Source organism: Limulus polyphemus, unplaced genomic scaffold, assembly GCF_000517525.1.
Source record: "Limulus polyphemus unplaced genomic scaffold, Limulus_polyphemus-2.1.2 Scaffold2611, whole genome shotgun sequence".
NCBI lineage: Eukaryota > Metazoa > Arthropoda > Merostomata > Xiphosura > Limulidae > Limulus > Limulus polyphemus.
Genome location: NW_013668221.1, coordinates 124,133 through 143,080, shown reverse-complemented (window position 1 = coordinate 143,080; position 18,948 = coordinate 124,133). Strand labels below are relative to the sequence as shown.

Genomic DNA, 18,948 nt, shown 5'->3' with positions numbered 1-18,948 from the left:
AAAATCAATTAACAAACGGAAACGTAACAATATCATTGTTTCTCTTTCAGGTATTGCTTCCAAAAGGCCTCATGAACAGAAGGAAATTGGTGAGTACTTCAAAACAATTAATATAATTCAGACTGACGAAATGTCTACTTTAACATCAGCCAATTGGGTTTCTTCTGTTGCTAAAAGTGATTCAGAAAATGTGATAGAAATTTCCATTGAGAATGAAACAGTGATAATTGAAAATGAAGCTGTCTGAATCATCACCTGCACAATTAATTAGACATTGCACATGCAGTAAACAGTGACCTAACTGAACCTGAAAGAAGAAACTCTCTCTCAAACTTTTGGAAGCCTAGCAGAAAAAGGTTGGAGAAAATTAAAACTTTCTCATTTCTACATTCTTGGCTCCTAGAATTAAAATAGCTGGTCTATAGTGAAATTCTCCCAGGTAGATGGTGTATACCATGTGTATTTTTCTCAACTAAGGACAAAAATGGTGCATCGGTTTTTGTTACTGCTCCATCTGTGAACTACAATAAGTCTGGTGAGGTCCTGCACAAGCATGAAGCAAAACTTTGCCAGCAGGAGGCTATTCAAAGATCTGTAAACTTCCAAAAGCAGTTGGAAAATCCTTCAATGAGAATTGATGTGAATATAAATAAACCAAATATGAAAAAGAATTGCAGAAGTCTTCAAAGTATTATAGTTGCTGTTTTTCTCTGTGCCTAACAGGATATTGCTTTGCAGGGTACCCAAGGCAATAGTATAATTGATTTTGTTAAGCCTCCAAGTTCAAATTAGGAAAATTTTATCACTGTCTTATGATTATTGACTGAAAAAGATAATTCTTTAAAAAATACCTTAGTTCATGACCCAAGAATGCAAAATATTTCCACACTGATATCCAGAATGAAATATTGCAAGTGACAGCAGACTTGATAAGAAAATTTGTTTAGACAATTTGAAGAATTGTCAACATTTTTCTATAATGGAAAATGAAGTAACCTCACATAAAATGAAATTCTCTCCATCTTCTTATGCTTTCTTGAGTTGAAGAAATCAGGTGAAAAACCTATAATTCATGATATGCTGATTGACTTTGCACCTATAGAATGAATAACAGGTGTAGCCATTGCTGAAAAAATAGAGGAAGCATTAATAAAGCATTCCATTAATATTGTTGATTGCAAGGGACAGACTTATGATACAACAGCATCAATTAGTAGCACAAATGAAGTTCTAGGATATATAAAAAGTATTGCCCCAGATGCTGACTATCATGGTTGCCTTCTACAATCCCTAAATCTGGTAATCTGTCATACTTGTGTACTGCCTTCAATTTGCAACATTATTAATACGTGCCATGAAGTTTATCCTCCTAGAAGCAATAATAAAAGATCTAAGGATAAAGTTTTTCAACTTCAAAGTTTATGTAAAACAAGATGGACTAAAAGGCACACAACATATGATATTGCAGAATGTGTATACAAAGGTGATGTGGGTGACAGCACACCAGCTGAATCCATAAAAGATAATTGAAAAAGTCCATTGTAATTCCCTTCTTGGATTATATCATTTCTCAATTAGAAAGTAGACTTGGTGAAAACAAACAAGCTCAATTTGATTTGTGGAGCCTAATACCTGAGTTAGCTAAAGACATGCATGTTGAAGCTATTTGCACTATCCTATTTGATAAATGAGAGCATATATTGCCAAACCTAGATGGAAATATACTTGTAACAATAGCACAAGAAAAGTATAACTTCAGTCTTGCACATAATTACAGATGCTTGCTTTTTCCCTAATGTACGGGAGATTCTTCTTGTGTTCCCATTAGCAGTGTTAAAGCTGAGCAAAGCTTTTCTTGTCTTCGAAGAATCTATTCATGATTATGAAAAACCATGAGTGTGCCCAGAATGGGAAATCTTGGTGTTATCCCCATGCATGCAATTTTTGAATCATGAAACATGTAGCAAAAAACTTTATTCAACTTCATCCTTGACGTTTGACTTTTAGCAATATACTAAGTGCTTAAAATATTTATTCTTTTGAATTTTTTCAGCTTGTTTATGTACTTATTTTTGGTTTTGTTAAAATACATTGGTAAAGTGTGTAAATTTCTCTGGCTTTATGCAAATATATAAATACAAAAAATATTAAATTTTGGTATTCAAGCAGCTTGCCACCCCCTCAACTAAATCATGGCAGAGTGTTTGATTAAAAAATATCCTTCTACAAATGAGAGAGCTGCTGTTATTAATCATTTAAGGATTCACATTAAAACTTTTGTTTAAACAAATTTGTATTTTCTAACTCTTTTTATTTTTTTAATCAACAAAAATTATCATGATATTTTAATTGTGGATGGACTCCCATCAAAGAAGTTGTTAATATGATTTTTGTTCTTATGCACATCTCACAAAAATCAAATTAGTTGTTATTTAAAACTACTGGGTATCTATACATCAAACCCACACAGGATGGTGTCCATTTACACTCAGCTTTTTAAAAATGTTGTGTACCCATTATACTGGCTAAACCAGCATTAGGAAAATGATTGCTCAACAAATGTCAGATGAAATCATAAAAGTTGATCTTCCAATATCATTAACTTTTATAAATGAGAGCCTACCAGAAAATATGAACAATTAAGTTGCTCCAGTACTTAGACCTGACCAAATAACAACTGTAATTATGACCTTGAAAATGGTTGTACAATATACAAATGAATAATCTTGGAGAAACATTAAGGAAACATTTGTATGATGGATCAATACCAATTTGTTTGATTTATGTTATACAATTCTTCCTAAATCAGAAAATTAACTAAAATAATTTTAAAGATGTAATTTTGTTTGAACACAAAGCAGTGCAAGGGGCTATATGCTCTACATGTGTCATAGGTATCAAACCACAGCTTTTCACCATACAAGATCAAGTTTACTGCTGATCCTCTACAGGGCTTTTCATTAACCGTATGTCCAAAGATCACACATACATACAAACCTATTTACTTACATAAAAGTTAAATCATATGGAAATGGCTAGAAATGTGTCTCACCTAAGTATATGTGACCCCTCCTTGATATGGGGATGACACAGACAGGGCCATACCGATATTTAATGGTGCTCTGTGCAACATATGAATTTGGTGCCCTTCCACCCAATCCCACAAAAACTTATGATTCCAAATATAAATAATACATTATATAAACTATTATAATCACTACAAATTAATGTTTGTCCCATCTGCAAAGGCTGATTTGATGCAGGCAAGCAGTCATCAGTTCACTTTATTAGTTAATTGGGAAACTCATTCGAGTTGGTGCCTGGTGCAAAGCACTGCTCGCATTACCCATGGTATAGCACTGGACATAGATACCTGTACAAATTGGTATGATTTAGGGGTTTTTCTTCCTTATATAAGTTATTTGGAATAGTTGGTGATGTCTATAACTTCAGATTATAGTATATCACACCTGGACTCATTGTCAGATGTGTGTTACATAATAGAATTCTTACTGTCCTCGTCCAGTGTGAGTGTGGAGAGAGTCTCTCTTAGTTCAAGATAAAACCAATACTTCAAAGAACTGAATTTGAGTGTTTTAAAACTTTTAATTATTTTTGTGGTAAATTATTTTGATTAAATTTGAATTTGTATGGACTAGATAAGGCTAAATCTGGAACTTCAGTTGCAATATTATAAAAATCCTACCATCTATTACAATAACAGACATAGGTAGTTTTAGGTACACAGAACCTCAAAGCTAGAAAAACTTAATTTTAGGTGTTACTAAGATCTTATTCTACATTATAAAACCTTCTTTTTCAATATATTATTATTCAAAATTAGAGAAATTATGAATTACTTTATTAGGTTAGTCAAAGAAAAAAACATACTACTATTTTGAAAATTTATCTTACACATTTTTTCCAAATGTTTCAGCTTTATTTTCTGTAAATAGTTTTGTTTTTCATTAAACATTTAGAAAAAAGTAAAATCCCAGAAATAAACATAACTCTTTAAGCTGTTGTGTAATACTAATTTCAAAGTTTCATTTTATCTAAATGTTTCACCGATTTAGGTTTACCAACCAAAACATTATTTCAGATTGTAAATAATGACTAATATGTTTCATGTAAAACTAGCATTTAATTCCCATCATTTTAAATTATTAGAAAAAATTAACAAATTACATGTTTTTTTATGTAGTTTCAAAAATTATTTAAAATTTTTCTGATATATATATTTTACTTCTACAAGCCATTACTAACCCATGTTTAGGAAACCTTCATTTCTAAGACATACAACAAAGTAAATATTAATGTGCATTTTTCTGAGCTGAATATAATCCACTTTTAAAAGCCAAATTTAGTTAATATTTAGAAAATAATTATGTAAAGTAGCAGAAAAGCTAAAACAAATCTCTAGTAAGAAAAACATGAGGCCTAAAAACATAAACGAAACACACTTTGCTCCAAACTTTTCTAAAATCAAAATCAGTAGCAATTTTCTTTTAATAAGGTGTATTAAAACTGTGATCTATAAATATCAATTTCAAATGACTTTTAAAACACACTTTTCTCTCTTTTTTTTAACGTTTTTGATCAACTTATATTACATAAGTAGTAAGCTCTAACTTGTGCAAACCATGTATTAACTTAGCACTCCTTATGACATTGAACAACCTTTATATACATTACAAAAATATATCAAACCATTTCACAAAAATGCTTTATGCAGTTAGTCTCATCATCATCAAAAAACAAAAACAGGAGCATGTGCTGTCCATTCACCTAAATTTCATCAGAAAGTTATTTCATTAGTAAGTTGCACTCTTAATACAATAAAATCCAATAAAGAAATTACCCAACAACACTTTTTTGTCATCTAAATGTGATCTGGGTTAAAATGTAGTGAAAAAGGTACATTTATTACCCTAAACAACTGTATGTGTGATAATTTTATTCCCATAACCAATATCACTCTTAAAGTTTTCAAAATTATTAATATTTGCAAGAAATTTTCCAACATCTTTTCTTCATGTATTAATAAATTCCAAATCTGCTAAATAAGTGGATATAAAACTAAAAATTAGTATTTGTTACTAATGCTATTTATAGATCACTTTTAAAAAATCTGAAAATGATAGGTAAAACAATAAAAAGTCATTAGAATTAAAAAAGGTGATAACAGTTTTGCTTAAATACTATTCTAATGATCATCCTGGTAGACTAATGTCATACTTTCTATCTTAATGTGTAATTTTTTGGACTAAGCTGGATAGCTAACACTGTGAACATTAGAAACAAGGTAAATGCTTTAGGAAACCTCACCAATTTAAATACTAAAAATCTTTTCCATGTACCATGAAGAATATGACCTTTGATTTTACACTTTATTTTAATTTTTTTTTATTCTAGTGAGCATAATAATACAAAAACATAATCATAAAATTAAGTACAATTTAAACACCTTATGGTTAATATATATAAACTTATGTATAGTAAGAACAGTACAAAATCTAGCAAGTAAACAGTAAAATAGGGATCAAAAACTGTTACTTCAAAAAAAATTAAGTAATCACACACATTTTCTTTTCTTGTTCAGACTGTTGAGAACCTCCAAACTTCATTACCAAAGCCTTTTCACAGTCTCAGTACTAAACTCAACTAGTGAGCAGTAAGTAATCTGAAAGTTACAACTGTTGTTTTAGGCTCACTATGTAGATAACCTTATTAGAAAAAACAAAGATATTGGACATTCACTATATACACTTGTTTTTAAATGCTACTTTCTGCCTCCTTAACCAAAGTTCTTCATGATATGAATGTTAATCAATAATTTCATTACCTTATGAAAAACTGTGGTTAAAGAGTCAGAAGATTGCACTGAAAAACAAGTTTATGCAGTGAATACCAAACATATTTATTTTCTAAACAGAAAGTTACAATGTTCTTAATGATACAAATCAAGCAGAGGGCTAAATAACATGCTAATGACTTAGAAAATTATAAATACACCAAGTACAAGTCTTATATAATTTAAACCAGAAGCTGATATTTTAACAAGAAAAAAATAGGAACATATCTTCTCAGCATGGAATTCTGTCTCTCAAGTAGTTGAGAAGAGCAGGAGTTCCTTTTGCAAGAATGGCGGGACGAGGGTTACGAAATGGGTTTCCTTCTAAAACTAAAGACCTAAAAGGTACAAAATCATATTTCATCATTTAGTTAATTTGCACAATATATATATACATTGCCCTTTAATAAGCTTGAACTGCTAAATATATTCATTCCAGTTTATGTAATAAAAACTATATATATCTGTGCAGAAAGTCTAATACCAAAAATTATTACATTAAATCACTCACTTTACTAATTGAAGTCTTAAGTTCTTCATGCAATTAAAATTCTTCTTTCTATTAAATACTACAGTGCTGATGTACTTCTACACAGTGACAGTCACAAATAAATCAAACTATTTCCACTCTTGGCAGTAACGTCCATAAACAAAGTCTATCCTATGTTAAAAAAGGTTTACACAGTCCGCTGTTCATTGTGACCAAACCTGTACTTGTAAAATATTTAGCAGGACAGGCTTCCACATCTTGATGAATAATAAGAGGTATTTTTAAACACATGTCCAAGAAAGAAAAACTTGTTTCATTCATCAATAACATTTTGAGCAATTGCTCTTCATCAGGTTTAATATAAAAATAAATGACCAGTTTAGACCTAGGCAATCAAATAGATTAATCAATGTAATAAATTACCTATGAGAAACTATTAGTTCAATTATGATTAAATCTATCATTACAAAAATGATCAACTAACAGAAATTAAAGTTTCAAATTATTCCAGCTATCTAGTAATCATAATATTACAATTATGATTTTTCACCAATATTTTCAATTAATTCAAGTTTCTTTAGTGTAATTGATTAGTGTCACAACTCAAGAAAATAATCAACGAATCAAAATTAGTTCCAATTATTATTATTTCTGATTATTCCAATTATCCCAGTAATTCAAATATTGCTAAGATCTTTATTGCTAATCACATGAAACTACAAACGTACTATACACTATCCTACCAAAAGTCATGGGACATAGGTAGTTATGAATAAAACATGTCTTTATTCGTTGGCCCGACTTTGGCCTTATTGACTGCTTCAAAGCATTGTGGAACACTGTCTACTAATTTCTGGTAGAAAGCTGGTGGTATTGTGCTCCACTCCACCTTTAAAGCATTAGCAAGCTCCATTACTGAAGAGGGCCATCTTGGCATTGCCCTAATTCTGCATTCCAGTTCATCCCAAAGATGTTCTATCGAGTTGGGGGTCGGGACTCTCTCTACTGGCCACTGCAATGTTCCAATGTTATTCTCTCCAAACCACGCCTTCACAATTCTTGCTTTGTGACATGGAGCATTATTATGTTGGAAGGTGTAAGAGCCAGTACCATAAAATTGCCACAATGTAGGACACACAGAATTATTCAGAACATCAATGTAGGACTCAGCATTCATGGATCCACGTGCTGCGACCAGTGGACCTAGTCCATACATGAGAAGCTCCCCCAGACCATGATACCACCATCTCCAAACTTCACTGTTGGGATAACACACTCAGGTAATAAGAGTTCTCCAGGCATCCTACATACCCAAACACATCCATCAGACTGGAAGAGCTTTTTAACATGACTCGTCGCTCCACAGGGCCAATTTCCTTTGATCCATGGCCCAGGTTCGGTGTGCCTTGCCTCATGCCAATCGACAGTGTGCATTTGTTTTTGTTATCAACTGCTTTTGGGCTGCAGCTCTTCTGTGAAAATTCATGGCCTATAGCTCTCAATGTGTCATTTTTCAACCTCACATTTCTTAAGCTTTGGACCAGTATGGCCTAGTAACATGGGGAAGGAAGTTGCCTTATTATTTAAGCCTTAAGTTTGATTCCTATTACTATCAATGCTTAGCCTGTTACCTGTAGGGGCATTATAATTGTTTCTTTGTTATGGCAAAGCTAATAAGGGTATTTGCCACTGTCCCTAAATTTGAATTACTATCTTAAACACCTCAATCACATCTCTTCTAATACTTAGATATTTAAAGATCTTAACCTCTCCTTATATGACAGCCCCTACATCCCAGGTACCATTCTACTAGCCGTCCTCTGAACCCTTTCTAACAATTCAATGTCTTTTCTGAGGTAAAGAGCCCAAGACTAAACACAATACTCCAAATTTGGCCTAACCCATGACCTATACAATGACATTATAAACTCTTGTTTTCAATACCTCTGTAGATACATACTATAATAATATTTGCCCTGCCACTAGAAACAGCACACTGCTTGGATAGCTTAAGAGACTAATAAACCATTACAACACGATCACTTTCTTTCATCACACACTTATGGTTACTCCCATGAAAATCATACAGTAGAACCTTGATATTAAGGGCATCCTTCTGTCTTTATCCAAATGCTCTCTATAGCAATGAGCCACACAAAACTGGATTCCATACTGACTGTACTAAACTTCTGAATTTTAAAGCCACCTATTTTGTTTGGTGTATGCAGGACAAGTGTTTGTGAGTTGCACATTGCCACGACATGAAGTATGGTTGACAGGAAGTCTCAGCAGGTGCATTAGTTGTGCCCTTTTTTTATTATTGGTCACAAAGTTTCAAAGCACATCTCTTTAGAGTTTGTACTGCTAAATATTTCACATTCATTTTCTGTGTTTATTTTACTGTCAAAGACTCAAGTAAAAAATCCACTGAAAATAAAGCAACAAATTACCACTTGGGTCATTTAAGTGCCACTGTAATACAATACTCTCGAGACCAACAAAGCACATGCACAGAAATGAGCCAACTTGACCTCTTCTCCGAGAACATAATGTGGAATGTCAGCTTATGTATCCTACAGTGTTTACAATAAGAATTCCCCAGAGTAATAAGATTGCATTCGTAAAAACGTTTATTACAGTATATGGTTCAGAGCCAATCCAATAAACATCACAAGTGTTTGAATAATGGTCATCCTTCCGGAATGTTTGGAATTTAGTGGTATACCGTTCAGGCATACAAAAATAACTGCCCCCTTTATTGAATGCCTGTATAGAGAACGAGACTAAAGACACTGCCCTTAATCTGAAATATTGAAGTGCCTGTTATTGCAAGGTTTATTTTGGTTACAAATAGTAAAAAAAAGTATTGAAATCTGTAGGCAATATATTTTGTACTTCACTCAAACCAATGAATATGTGTTAAGAAGTTATTTAAAAATATATTATCTCCACCAAAAATAATGTACATTAATATGAAATCTAAATATGTTATTTTTAAACTTTGGGTTATTGTACTTGTTTAAATTATACAGAGTAAACAGTTACGTTTCACATAATTATAAGTTGAATGTGTAAGCATATTTAAGCTGGATACAGATTTCCATTTGGTTTGTAAACATATTTAGTTTCAGGATAGCTTAGCTGATTGTTTCTAAGTCTCTGTACTGCTAATTGGTTATACACGTGCATAGATGCTTTGCATAGTCATTTTAAAAAAATTTCAATTTTATTGAACAGTCAGCTTGGTTTTACTAGGGTAAAATTTTGCCTTACTAATATTTTGACATTCTTTGAATAGGTTACTGCTTATGTAGATGAGGGTACAGGTGTGGATGTGCTATATCTGGATTTTTAAAAAGCATTTCAGAAAGCACCACATAAAATGCTTGGATAGGTTGGCTTATTGGATTAAAAAAACTGGCTGGTTGGAAGAAAGCAGAGGATTATTTTAGATGGATTAGAGCTAAACTGGATTAATGTCACAAATGGTAAACCTCAGGGCTCAGTCTTAAGACCTTTGCTCTTTTTTTATTTACGTCAATAACATAAAAGAAGGACTGATCAATAAATTACTTAAATATGTTGATGACATCAAAGTTTTGGGTGTTGCTAGATATGAAGAGGATGCTGCTGCTACTTTACAAAAAGACTTAAATTATTTGGTGTGCTGGGCAAACAGATAGCAAATGGCTTTTAATTATAATAATGCATGTGGGATATCACAGTTTGAAATATGAGTACAGTAGAAGCTTGATTAACTGGCACCTTGAAACAATCGGCACTGCCCATTAAGGACAGACCTTTTCAGTCTCTTTCTTTTTAATATTTGGTGTTGAATGACAAAGTACTTTCTGAAAATTTTACATTTCACATTTGCCTCATCAGTATGTTTCAATAATTTTTGAAAAAGCAAAAAAAAATGCTATATAGCATATCACCTTCATCAGTATTATAAAGAAACTATAAGTTCAGTAATGCTTAGAAATCATATAGTTACCAACCAGTGTATGAGTAGAAATGTCACTACCTGTTTCAGATAACAGTATGCTCAGAAAAAATACTTTATTCATAAATTTATGTTCCTTAACAAGTCATGTACAAGATAAACCTTCCTTCTTCAGGGGTTACTTGAAAGTTTTAAAAGTCAGAATGGACACTGCTCCAGATGAGAATCACTATCATATCTTACGTAGACTTACTTTCCTAACATTCATTTCTTTGGTGATTAAACTATTTTCATAAATACTGAAGTGTTTTTTGTTTCTCTCTCTCAGAGGAGCTACTTTCATCTTAATTTTCTCAGGTATTTTTTTTATTGCTTACCTTAGCTGTCTTAAGTTTCCAAGCTCTGGAGGAACGTTTGTGATGTTGTTATTACGAAGATCTAATACAGTAAGAATAGGAAGTTTGGTAAGCCCCAAAACATTGATGGACGTGATCCTGTTGTCTGATGCAAACAGGATCTCCAGCTTATCAAAAGTGAAAACCACAGTTGGGATCTTCTCAAATCTGGTGAATGATACTTTTTATTGATAATAAATCATTAAAACCTTCAACTCGCAAGATCTTTTTTATTAATGTTACCAAATTAAAAAGAATTATCACAAACATCCCAAGAAACATATCAATAAAGCACATCAAATAAAGATTTAAAGAACTATAAAATTTCATGTCACGCAAATTTCATACCATAAAGTTATGAGAACTGCTACTTTGTATGTATTTTAAATAAATGTCTTGGTACAGCTATCACAAACATAAAAAAATAGCAATCACATAAAGATTGAAATATAGTTATCACATACTGTTATAACATAAAGGTTGAAATACAGCAATTGCAATTATGATAAAAGTTTAGAAAAGATGACCTTTACACTACAGATTAATATAAAAGAATATATTTTTATTTTAACCAACGTTTCGCATTTGCAGCTTCATCAGGGTTAATATATTTGGAGTGTAAAGGTAATTTTTTCTAATTTTTTTATCAAAATGTGCAAATCCTTTCAGTATGCATTACAAATTTTGAAATACAACAAAAAATGACATGTTATCACATAAATGTTGCAATACAGATACCGCACATGGCTATTACATAGAAGGTCTAAACAGATCACAAGAAAACAGGACACAAATACTTTATCTGAAGCTTTATTATAAATTTCTCTACAAATGTTCTTACTACATGTACTGATACATCATACATTTTTCTTATGATGATTATTTTGCATAGTTAGCTTTACTATATAGATTTATAACTAACTTAAATGGGTAAAACCTCATGAAATACTATTCAGATTACAGCTAAACAGTGAGGTTAGCCAACCGATAATACATTCTAATCATTACAAGTTTTTGTTTTATGACATTGTATACTCATAGTTAGATCAGTAAATTAAATAAGTTACATTATTTAATTGGTTAATCTTTGGTTCTGATCTATGTAGGAAAGCTTGCTTAGATCAGAAGTTATTGGGAATTAGGCCTATCCTTACTACTACTTAGAGTGCCTTGCAAAAGTATTCACCCCCCTCCCCCCCTGTAGAGTTACCACATTTTGTTGCCACCTGAGCTTGCAATCATGGAATTTTCATATGAGACTATATATTTAGAATCTACACAATCTACTCCAAACTAAGAAAGCTAAAAAAATGCTAATATTTAGAATATTAGAATAAGTATTCAACCCCTTTGCTATGGAAATCCTAAATCAATTCAGGTGCAAAAAAATATTCTGAAAGGTCACAAAATGAAAGTAATGATCTCTGTTTTTGTGTAATCAAAGTGTTTTAACTTGAATTTAGAGTAAATGCATCTGTCACACAGTGTTATGACAAACCAACCATGAAGACCAAGGAGCTTTCCAAATAAGTCAGGTTACAAGAACATTTCAAAGTCACTGATTATCTCTTTGAGTACAGTGATGTCCATCATTAACAAGTGGAATGTGCTTCATACATCGACAATATCCCAGTCCCTACACATAGCTGGCGTGTATGGGTGTGTGGCAAGAAAGAAGCCATTATCAAAAAAAAATAATCTTAAATCTCGTATGGAGTTTGAGACAAAGCATGTAAATGATACTGCAGACATGTGGCAGAAGGTTTTGTGGTCAGACAAGACAAAAATTTAGCTTTTCATGTAAATTTAAATTGTTATGTCTGGCACAAGCCCAACACAGCTCATCATCTAGTCAACACCATCATAACTGTCAAGCATGGTGGTGACAGCATCATTTTATGGGGATGCTTCTCATCAGCAGGAACTGGGAATCTTGTCAGGATTAAGGGGAAGATGGATAGTGCAAAGTATAGGTGAATCATAGAGGAAAACCTGCATGAGTCAGCCAAGAATGTAAAACTGGGTCAAAGATTCCCATTTCAGCAGGACAATGACCCGAAGCACTAGACCAAAGCCACACTGGAGTGGTTTCAAAAGAAGAAAGTGAATGCCCTGGAGTGGCCCAGTCAAAGTCCTGGCTTGAATCCAATGGAAAATTTATGACGAGATTTGAAGACTGCAGTCCATCAATGATCCCCAATGAACTTGTCAGAATTGGAGCAATTTTCTCAGGAAGAATGGGCAAAAATTATACTATTTCAAGATTCACAACAGTAATTGCTGCCAAAAGTGCTTCCACCAAGTACTGATTTAGGGTTGGTTGGTTGGCATTTTTTGACACAAAGCAACTAGGCTATCTGTGCCAAACAACCGGTAAAAAAAACCCATAAAAGTAAATTTTTTATAAAATGTAAAAATAAATCGAGTTAAAACTAAACAATGTCCAAAATTCAGATAAAAGACTTAAATAGAATTAAAAAGGCCAATGGCTCATAAAAATTTAAAAATACAATCAAGTTGGACAGTGTTACCATCGCCAATGACACCATCCAATGTCAGGGCTAAACCCTTAGTAAATGTGTGTCTAAAATGGTGCTGTTGCTCAGAATCGTAATTATGGCACGACAGCGAAATGTGGGCTATTGTGACTTGAGTGTCACAAAGGCCACACATTGGTAGATTAGTCCCAGATAAAAGAAAATGATGAATTAAAAACTATGACCAATGCGTAGCCTAGCCAGGACAATTTCCTCCTTACAATCCTTATAGAAACAAGACAGCCAAAGAATAAGAAAAGGTTTGATCTGGAAAAGCTTGTTATGACGTTGCTCACTCCAAGACAACTGCCAACTAATGCGAAACCAAGCCTTCAATATAGGACCGTAGTCCATATATGGTATAGGCACAGCTGTGACGGGATCAGAGCAGACAGATGTAGCTGCATTGCTGAATATCGATGGGAACAGGGTGAGAACTAAAGTTAAGCGATTCAAGGAACAGTAGTTAGCTAATAGTCAGTGTAAATAGTACAATTGGTGTACTGCACAGCTTCTACACGGTCTAGGGCAAGAGAAATAGCATACAACTTGGCAGTGAACACAGTAACTGCAGAGGGGATCCTGCAAGCAACTACAGAGCCACAGCAAACCATGTCAGAGCCTACAGAGTCACCTGATTTTGAATCATCCACGTAAATGGGAGTACGAGGATGGTTCAAAAGATGTTCAGTAAAGACAAGACGATACTTCCAATTGGGAGTATCCGCTTTCCTCAGATGACTCAAGAAAGTTCACATCTGGGAAAGGTAATAAGCCATAGTGAAATAGGTTAATCATTGGGGACAGAAACATCATCCAATGCCAGACCCAATTCATCCAGTTGCAGCTGGATATGAAGGCCAAAAGAAGGAATTGCAGACCATCTATTCTGAAAGAGCATGGCCCACTGAGGAAGAGACACACTACACCATATGGGATGATGTGGTAAGGATCGAAGCTCGGTAGCATACTGTAGAGAAAGTTGCAAATGGCAGAGGTGAAGAGGACGTTCGTGGGACTCAGTGTACAAACTCTGGACTGGAGAAGTGCAGAAAGACCCCTTGTAGAGCCAAAGCCCCAGATGGTGAATGGGGTCCAGCTTCTTCAAGGCTGAGGTCCTGGTAGAACCAGAGACCCATAGCCCAGTTTGGATCAAATGAGGGCATGATAGATCTTAAGAATAGAACAATAATGAGCTCCCCAAGAGGTGGAAGAGAGGACATGGAGGATCTTCAGTGCCCTTGTACACTTAACACGTAGCTGCTTTATATGAGGAATGAAAGTAAGCTTACAGTCGAAGATAAGCCCCAAGAACTTTGCCTCAGGAATGACAGGAAGAACAACATTGCCGAGACAGAGCTCAGGATCAGGATGTATACCCCACTGGTGGCAAAAATGCATGCAAACCGTTTCGGAAAATGAAAAGGTAAAAGCATTTGATGTTGTCCACTTCAACAAGTGATTGAGGGCAGTCTAAAGCTGCTGCTCAATAAACCTCATGTTCGATAACTGACACAAGATGTGGAAGTCGTCGATATAGAGCTCGTTTGCAACAGTAGGAGGAAGTTGTGTAGTGATAGCATTAATCTTGATACTGAAAAGTGTGACACTCAAGACATAGCCCTGAGGGACTCCAAGTTCCTGTGTAAAAGAAAGGGAAAGAGTCGACCTCACACAGACTTGGTATTGCCTGTCTATTAAAAAGTTCTGAATAAAAAACGGGTAAATGGCCACACAACCCATATGAGTGGAGGTCCTGCAAAATGCCAAATCTCTATATAGTGTCGTAAGCCTTCTCAAGGTCAAAGAACAAGAAGACAAGATGTTTCTTGAAGAAGGCTTCCCTGATCACGGTTTCAAGTTGATTCAGGTGGTCCATGGTGTAGCGCTGTCAACAAAACCCACACTGTGTGGGTGAGAAGAGGTTGTTTGAATCGAGCAACCAAACAAGATGAGCATTAACCATCCTCTCTAAGACCTTACAGAGACAGCTAGTCAAAGCAATTGGATGATAATTAGAAGGAATCTTGGGATCCTTCCCAGGTTTAGAGAAAGGGAGGACAATAGCCTGGTGCCAAGCATCAGAAAAAACATTCTCCTGCCAGATCTGGTTAAAAACAACCACAAGGATAGCAAGAGAGGATGGAGAGAGATGGTGAAGCATATCCAAGTGAACATCATCAGGGCCGACTGATGTACTGCTAGACCATTGAAGGGCAAATTTGAGTTCCACCAGTGTAAGGGGGCAATTATAGTCATAGAGATGATGGGCCCAAAATGAAAGAGGTGACTGCTCTGCCCAATACTTGATGGTCAAGAAGGCAGGGGAAGAAACAGAAGTTCTGGATGCATGAGAAAAGCTCTCACTGAGAGTATCGGTAATGTTCTTTACATCAGCAACTTCCTGGCCATTGAAGGGCAAGATGGAAAGAATACCTCCCACTGACCTTCCGAATTTTGTCCTATATGACTTTGGATCTGGTAAAAGAGATTTTTTAAAAATTATAATAAATAATTAAAAACAACATTTTGTATTTACACAATAAAAAATATTATAATTTTTTTTATTACACCAAGAAAATATGTAAATAACAATGAAGTAATGTGACAAGAGGAAAGTATAAAATAGTCTTGTATGTTATTCCTGAGGATGATGTAGATCACGTCAAAACATATATGTAGAGAGATATTTCTATCTTAAAGTGGAAGCAGCATGGCTTCAATAAAGTTTTTATTGTGTTAATACAAAACACTGAATTTAATTATTTATTATAATTTTAAAAAATTTTAACACAAGTGCCAGTAGTACATATTGGTAAAAGAGATGGGCCCACTGGAAAGCAATGTGGTTGGAAAGAATGTAATACCTGCGAAAAGTATCACAGGCCCATTTCTGAGCCTTCTGTGCCTGCTGGCAGGCTGAAGACCACTATGGACAAGGATACTGTGTGCAAAATGTGTTGATGTTTTAGGTATATAATGAACCTTGCAGTCATTAATAGATGGAAGACTAATGACAGCAGAATCAAGTTCCAAAAGAGAGGTGAAACAGAGCCAGTCAGCCTGGTCCATCTTCCACCATGGCACTTGGGTCGGGTGGCAATGCCCCGGGTAATCTCCCTCAAAATAGACAGGAAAATGATCACTGCCCTATGGGTCACTGTCAACCCTCCAAGAAATGCAAGAGAAAAGTGAAGGGGAGCAGATAGATAGATCAATGGCAGTAAAAGACTGACTAGGTGCATCAAAATAAGTATAAAAACCAGTATCGAAGAAAGAAAGGTTGTGATCTGAGATCATATGCTCTACAGAATGACCCCTCCTATCAATATTAGCACCACCCCAGAGGGGATTGTGTCCATTTAAGTCTCCCAGGATGAAAAAGAGAGATAGCAACTGTTCAACAAGAGCATCAAAGTCTGATTGATCATAAGTCTCTCCAGGAGACAGGTAGAGAGAACAAACAGTGATGGTGCAATCCAAGGAAACACACATGGCTACAGCCTTTAAGGGTGTATCGAGTGACACAGGCAGGTTTCAGGAATATTTCCTGTAAGGAAAACATGGGATGATAGTAATCAATCAGGGCCTTAATGTCATCCACATTAGAATGAAAACCTTGACAGTTTCACTGTACCAAAGTGGAGGAGAACTGGACAGAGAACCCTTGTGTTTACGACCACGCCGTTTTTCTTTACTAGAAGAAGGTCTGTCAACCTTCATGTATCTTGTTCTTAGTCGAGTGGGCAGATCTCTGTCATTAGACTTAGATTCCAGCAATTGAGGGCATGAACGAATAATCACTCTGCATCTTGGAGTCAAAGAAGATGGACCTGAGCAGACACCTGAACCTGGGATCAAAGGAGGTAGACCCAGGCAGTCACTTGTAGGAATGGTGGAGACTGAGATAGGAGCAGATGTTGACTTGTCAACTCAATTATCTATTGAAGGCAAAAGGCTCTTCACATGATCCGAAAATGGCTTTGACAGAGGCACAGAAAGGTCCATCTGCACTCCCACTGTAGCAGTGGAGCATAGTGCAGCGGCATATGTCCGAGATAGGGGATAATAACTTCTGAGCCTCAGGGTAAGAAACACTGTTAAGAGTTTTTAAATGTGGTACCTCTTTCTCCTCCACCCATTTAGTACCAGAACGATAGTAATAGGGGTGGGAACCACTTTAATTAATGCAGTGAGGGTCCAGTTGACATTCATAGCCATTGTAGTCTTTGCCACCACAACAAACACAAGAACCACAACAAGATGTCTTTGAATGTCCAAACCACTTACACTGGAAACACCAGAGAGGAATAGGAATATAAAGTCGTAGCTTACAGTTCAGATAACTTGACTTGACAGTGGCAGGTGGATGTGGTGATGTAAATATCAGAATGAAAACATTAGTCAGAAGCATAATTCTGTCCTTACGAGTGGAGATGCATCGCACAGCAGAAACTCCTTGACTGGAGAAACCAGCGAGGATCTCCAACTCGGGAATGTTTGTTAAATCCCTCTTGACAATAACTCCTAATGAGGAATTTAAAGTAGCATGGGGAGTAACATCAATGGGTATATCCCAATGGCCTTCAATTCAAGAGGAGTTCACTGTGTTTTGGGGTAGATGTTTCCACCATAATGTCCCCAGAACGTAGCTTCTTGTCTCACTTTGGAGAGCCAGCAAGCCCCTCTAATCCATTCTGAATAAAAAAAGGGAGGCATTTGCCCTATAGGTTTGTCTGACAAAAAAGTGCATGATGAGAAAAGGAGGTAAAGGTGCAGAAAGAGGTGGAGACTGCTGTTTAGAGTCTTTCAGACATGGTCGCTTATCTATGAGCTGTTTTTATTATTATTTTATTTTTATAAGGATTTGGGGGATCCATAATATAAGGAAAAAAAGTCAGTGCCCACTGACCCCACCCACCATGGGGGTCCTACAAGGGGATGCACTACAATGCAAAACAAAGAAACTGCAGCAATGCCAGGGTTTCATGAGCACTATACCCAAACACTAGCATTAGAAACAATGTCCACAACACCCATTGAGAACACCCAACACAGGTACTCAGTTGACCCTAGCCCAATAGCACCAGCTGATTGATCCTGGGGGTATCACCCCAATGCCACCTGTGTTGCAGTGCCCCAGATACCAATCAACCACCAGGGTCCTCTCCTCCTCTTCACGGGTCGGCACACATGGTAAACACGTGGGTAAATGTTTAGATCCCTGAGGAGATAAATTGAAAATACAGAACCTTCCCTGGGAGGTTCGTTCACCACGTACAGGAATCCACCGCAAGGGTCTGAATACTTATGCAATCACCAAATTTCAATTTATATATTTACTTTGCAGGTTTTGCTGACATTTAACCTCCTTCACACATATCAGTGTTAAGTTTGATCACTATCGTTTTCAATAAAAACATTGTTTACATTATTTGTATTTCATCAAAATATGACATTATTAGTAGGGCTGAATACATATATAAAATGATAAAACCCTGCCACCCAAGTACTTTCGAAAGGTAGACCTTTTTTCTTCAGGGGCAAACAGTTTGCCCCTGAATGTATTATCAGTTGGGTAACCTCACTGTGATCATGAAAGTGCTTGGGTTATAAGGTTTTTATCATTCTCTATGGTTAATGTTATCTCTTTCATGTTAATTCAATTAAGCAAACAGTTTTTTTTTTTTTATAAACATGTTCCAAGCATCTTATTACAAGTTTTA

General features: G+C 35.2%; 1 protein-coding gene across 3 annotated transcripts in view; it reads right to left on the bottom strand.

The window, feature by feature from the left end:
* Positions 1–3,918: 3,918 nt before the first annotated feature.
* Positions 3,919–18,948, bottom strand: part of LOC106467426 (leucine-rich repeat-containing protein 40-like) — a 69,625-nt gene continuing 54,595 nt past the window's right edge. For 2 of the 3 annotated variants that reach the window (XM_022395608.1, XM_022395609.1), the window contains 2 exons: positions 10,668–10,853; positions 3,919–6,192 (listed from right to left, as the gene is read on the bottom strand). In XM_022395608.1, the coding sequence (XP_022251316.1) occupies positions 6,087–6,192; positions 10,668–10,853 (292 nt within the window). In that variant the 3' untranslated portion in view covers positions 3,919–6,086. Of the gene's footprint in view, positions 6,193–10,667; positions 10,867–18,948 lie in introns of those variants that run through there. The other variant, XM_022395610.1, reaches the window with a different exon arrangement.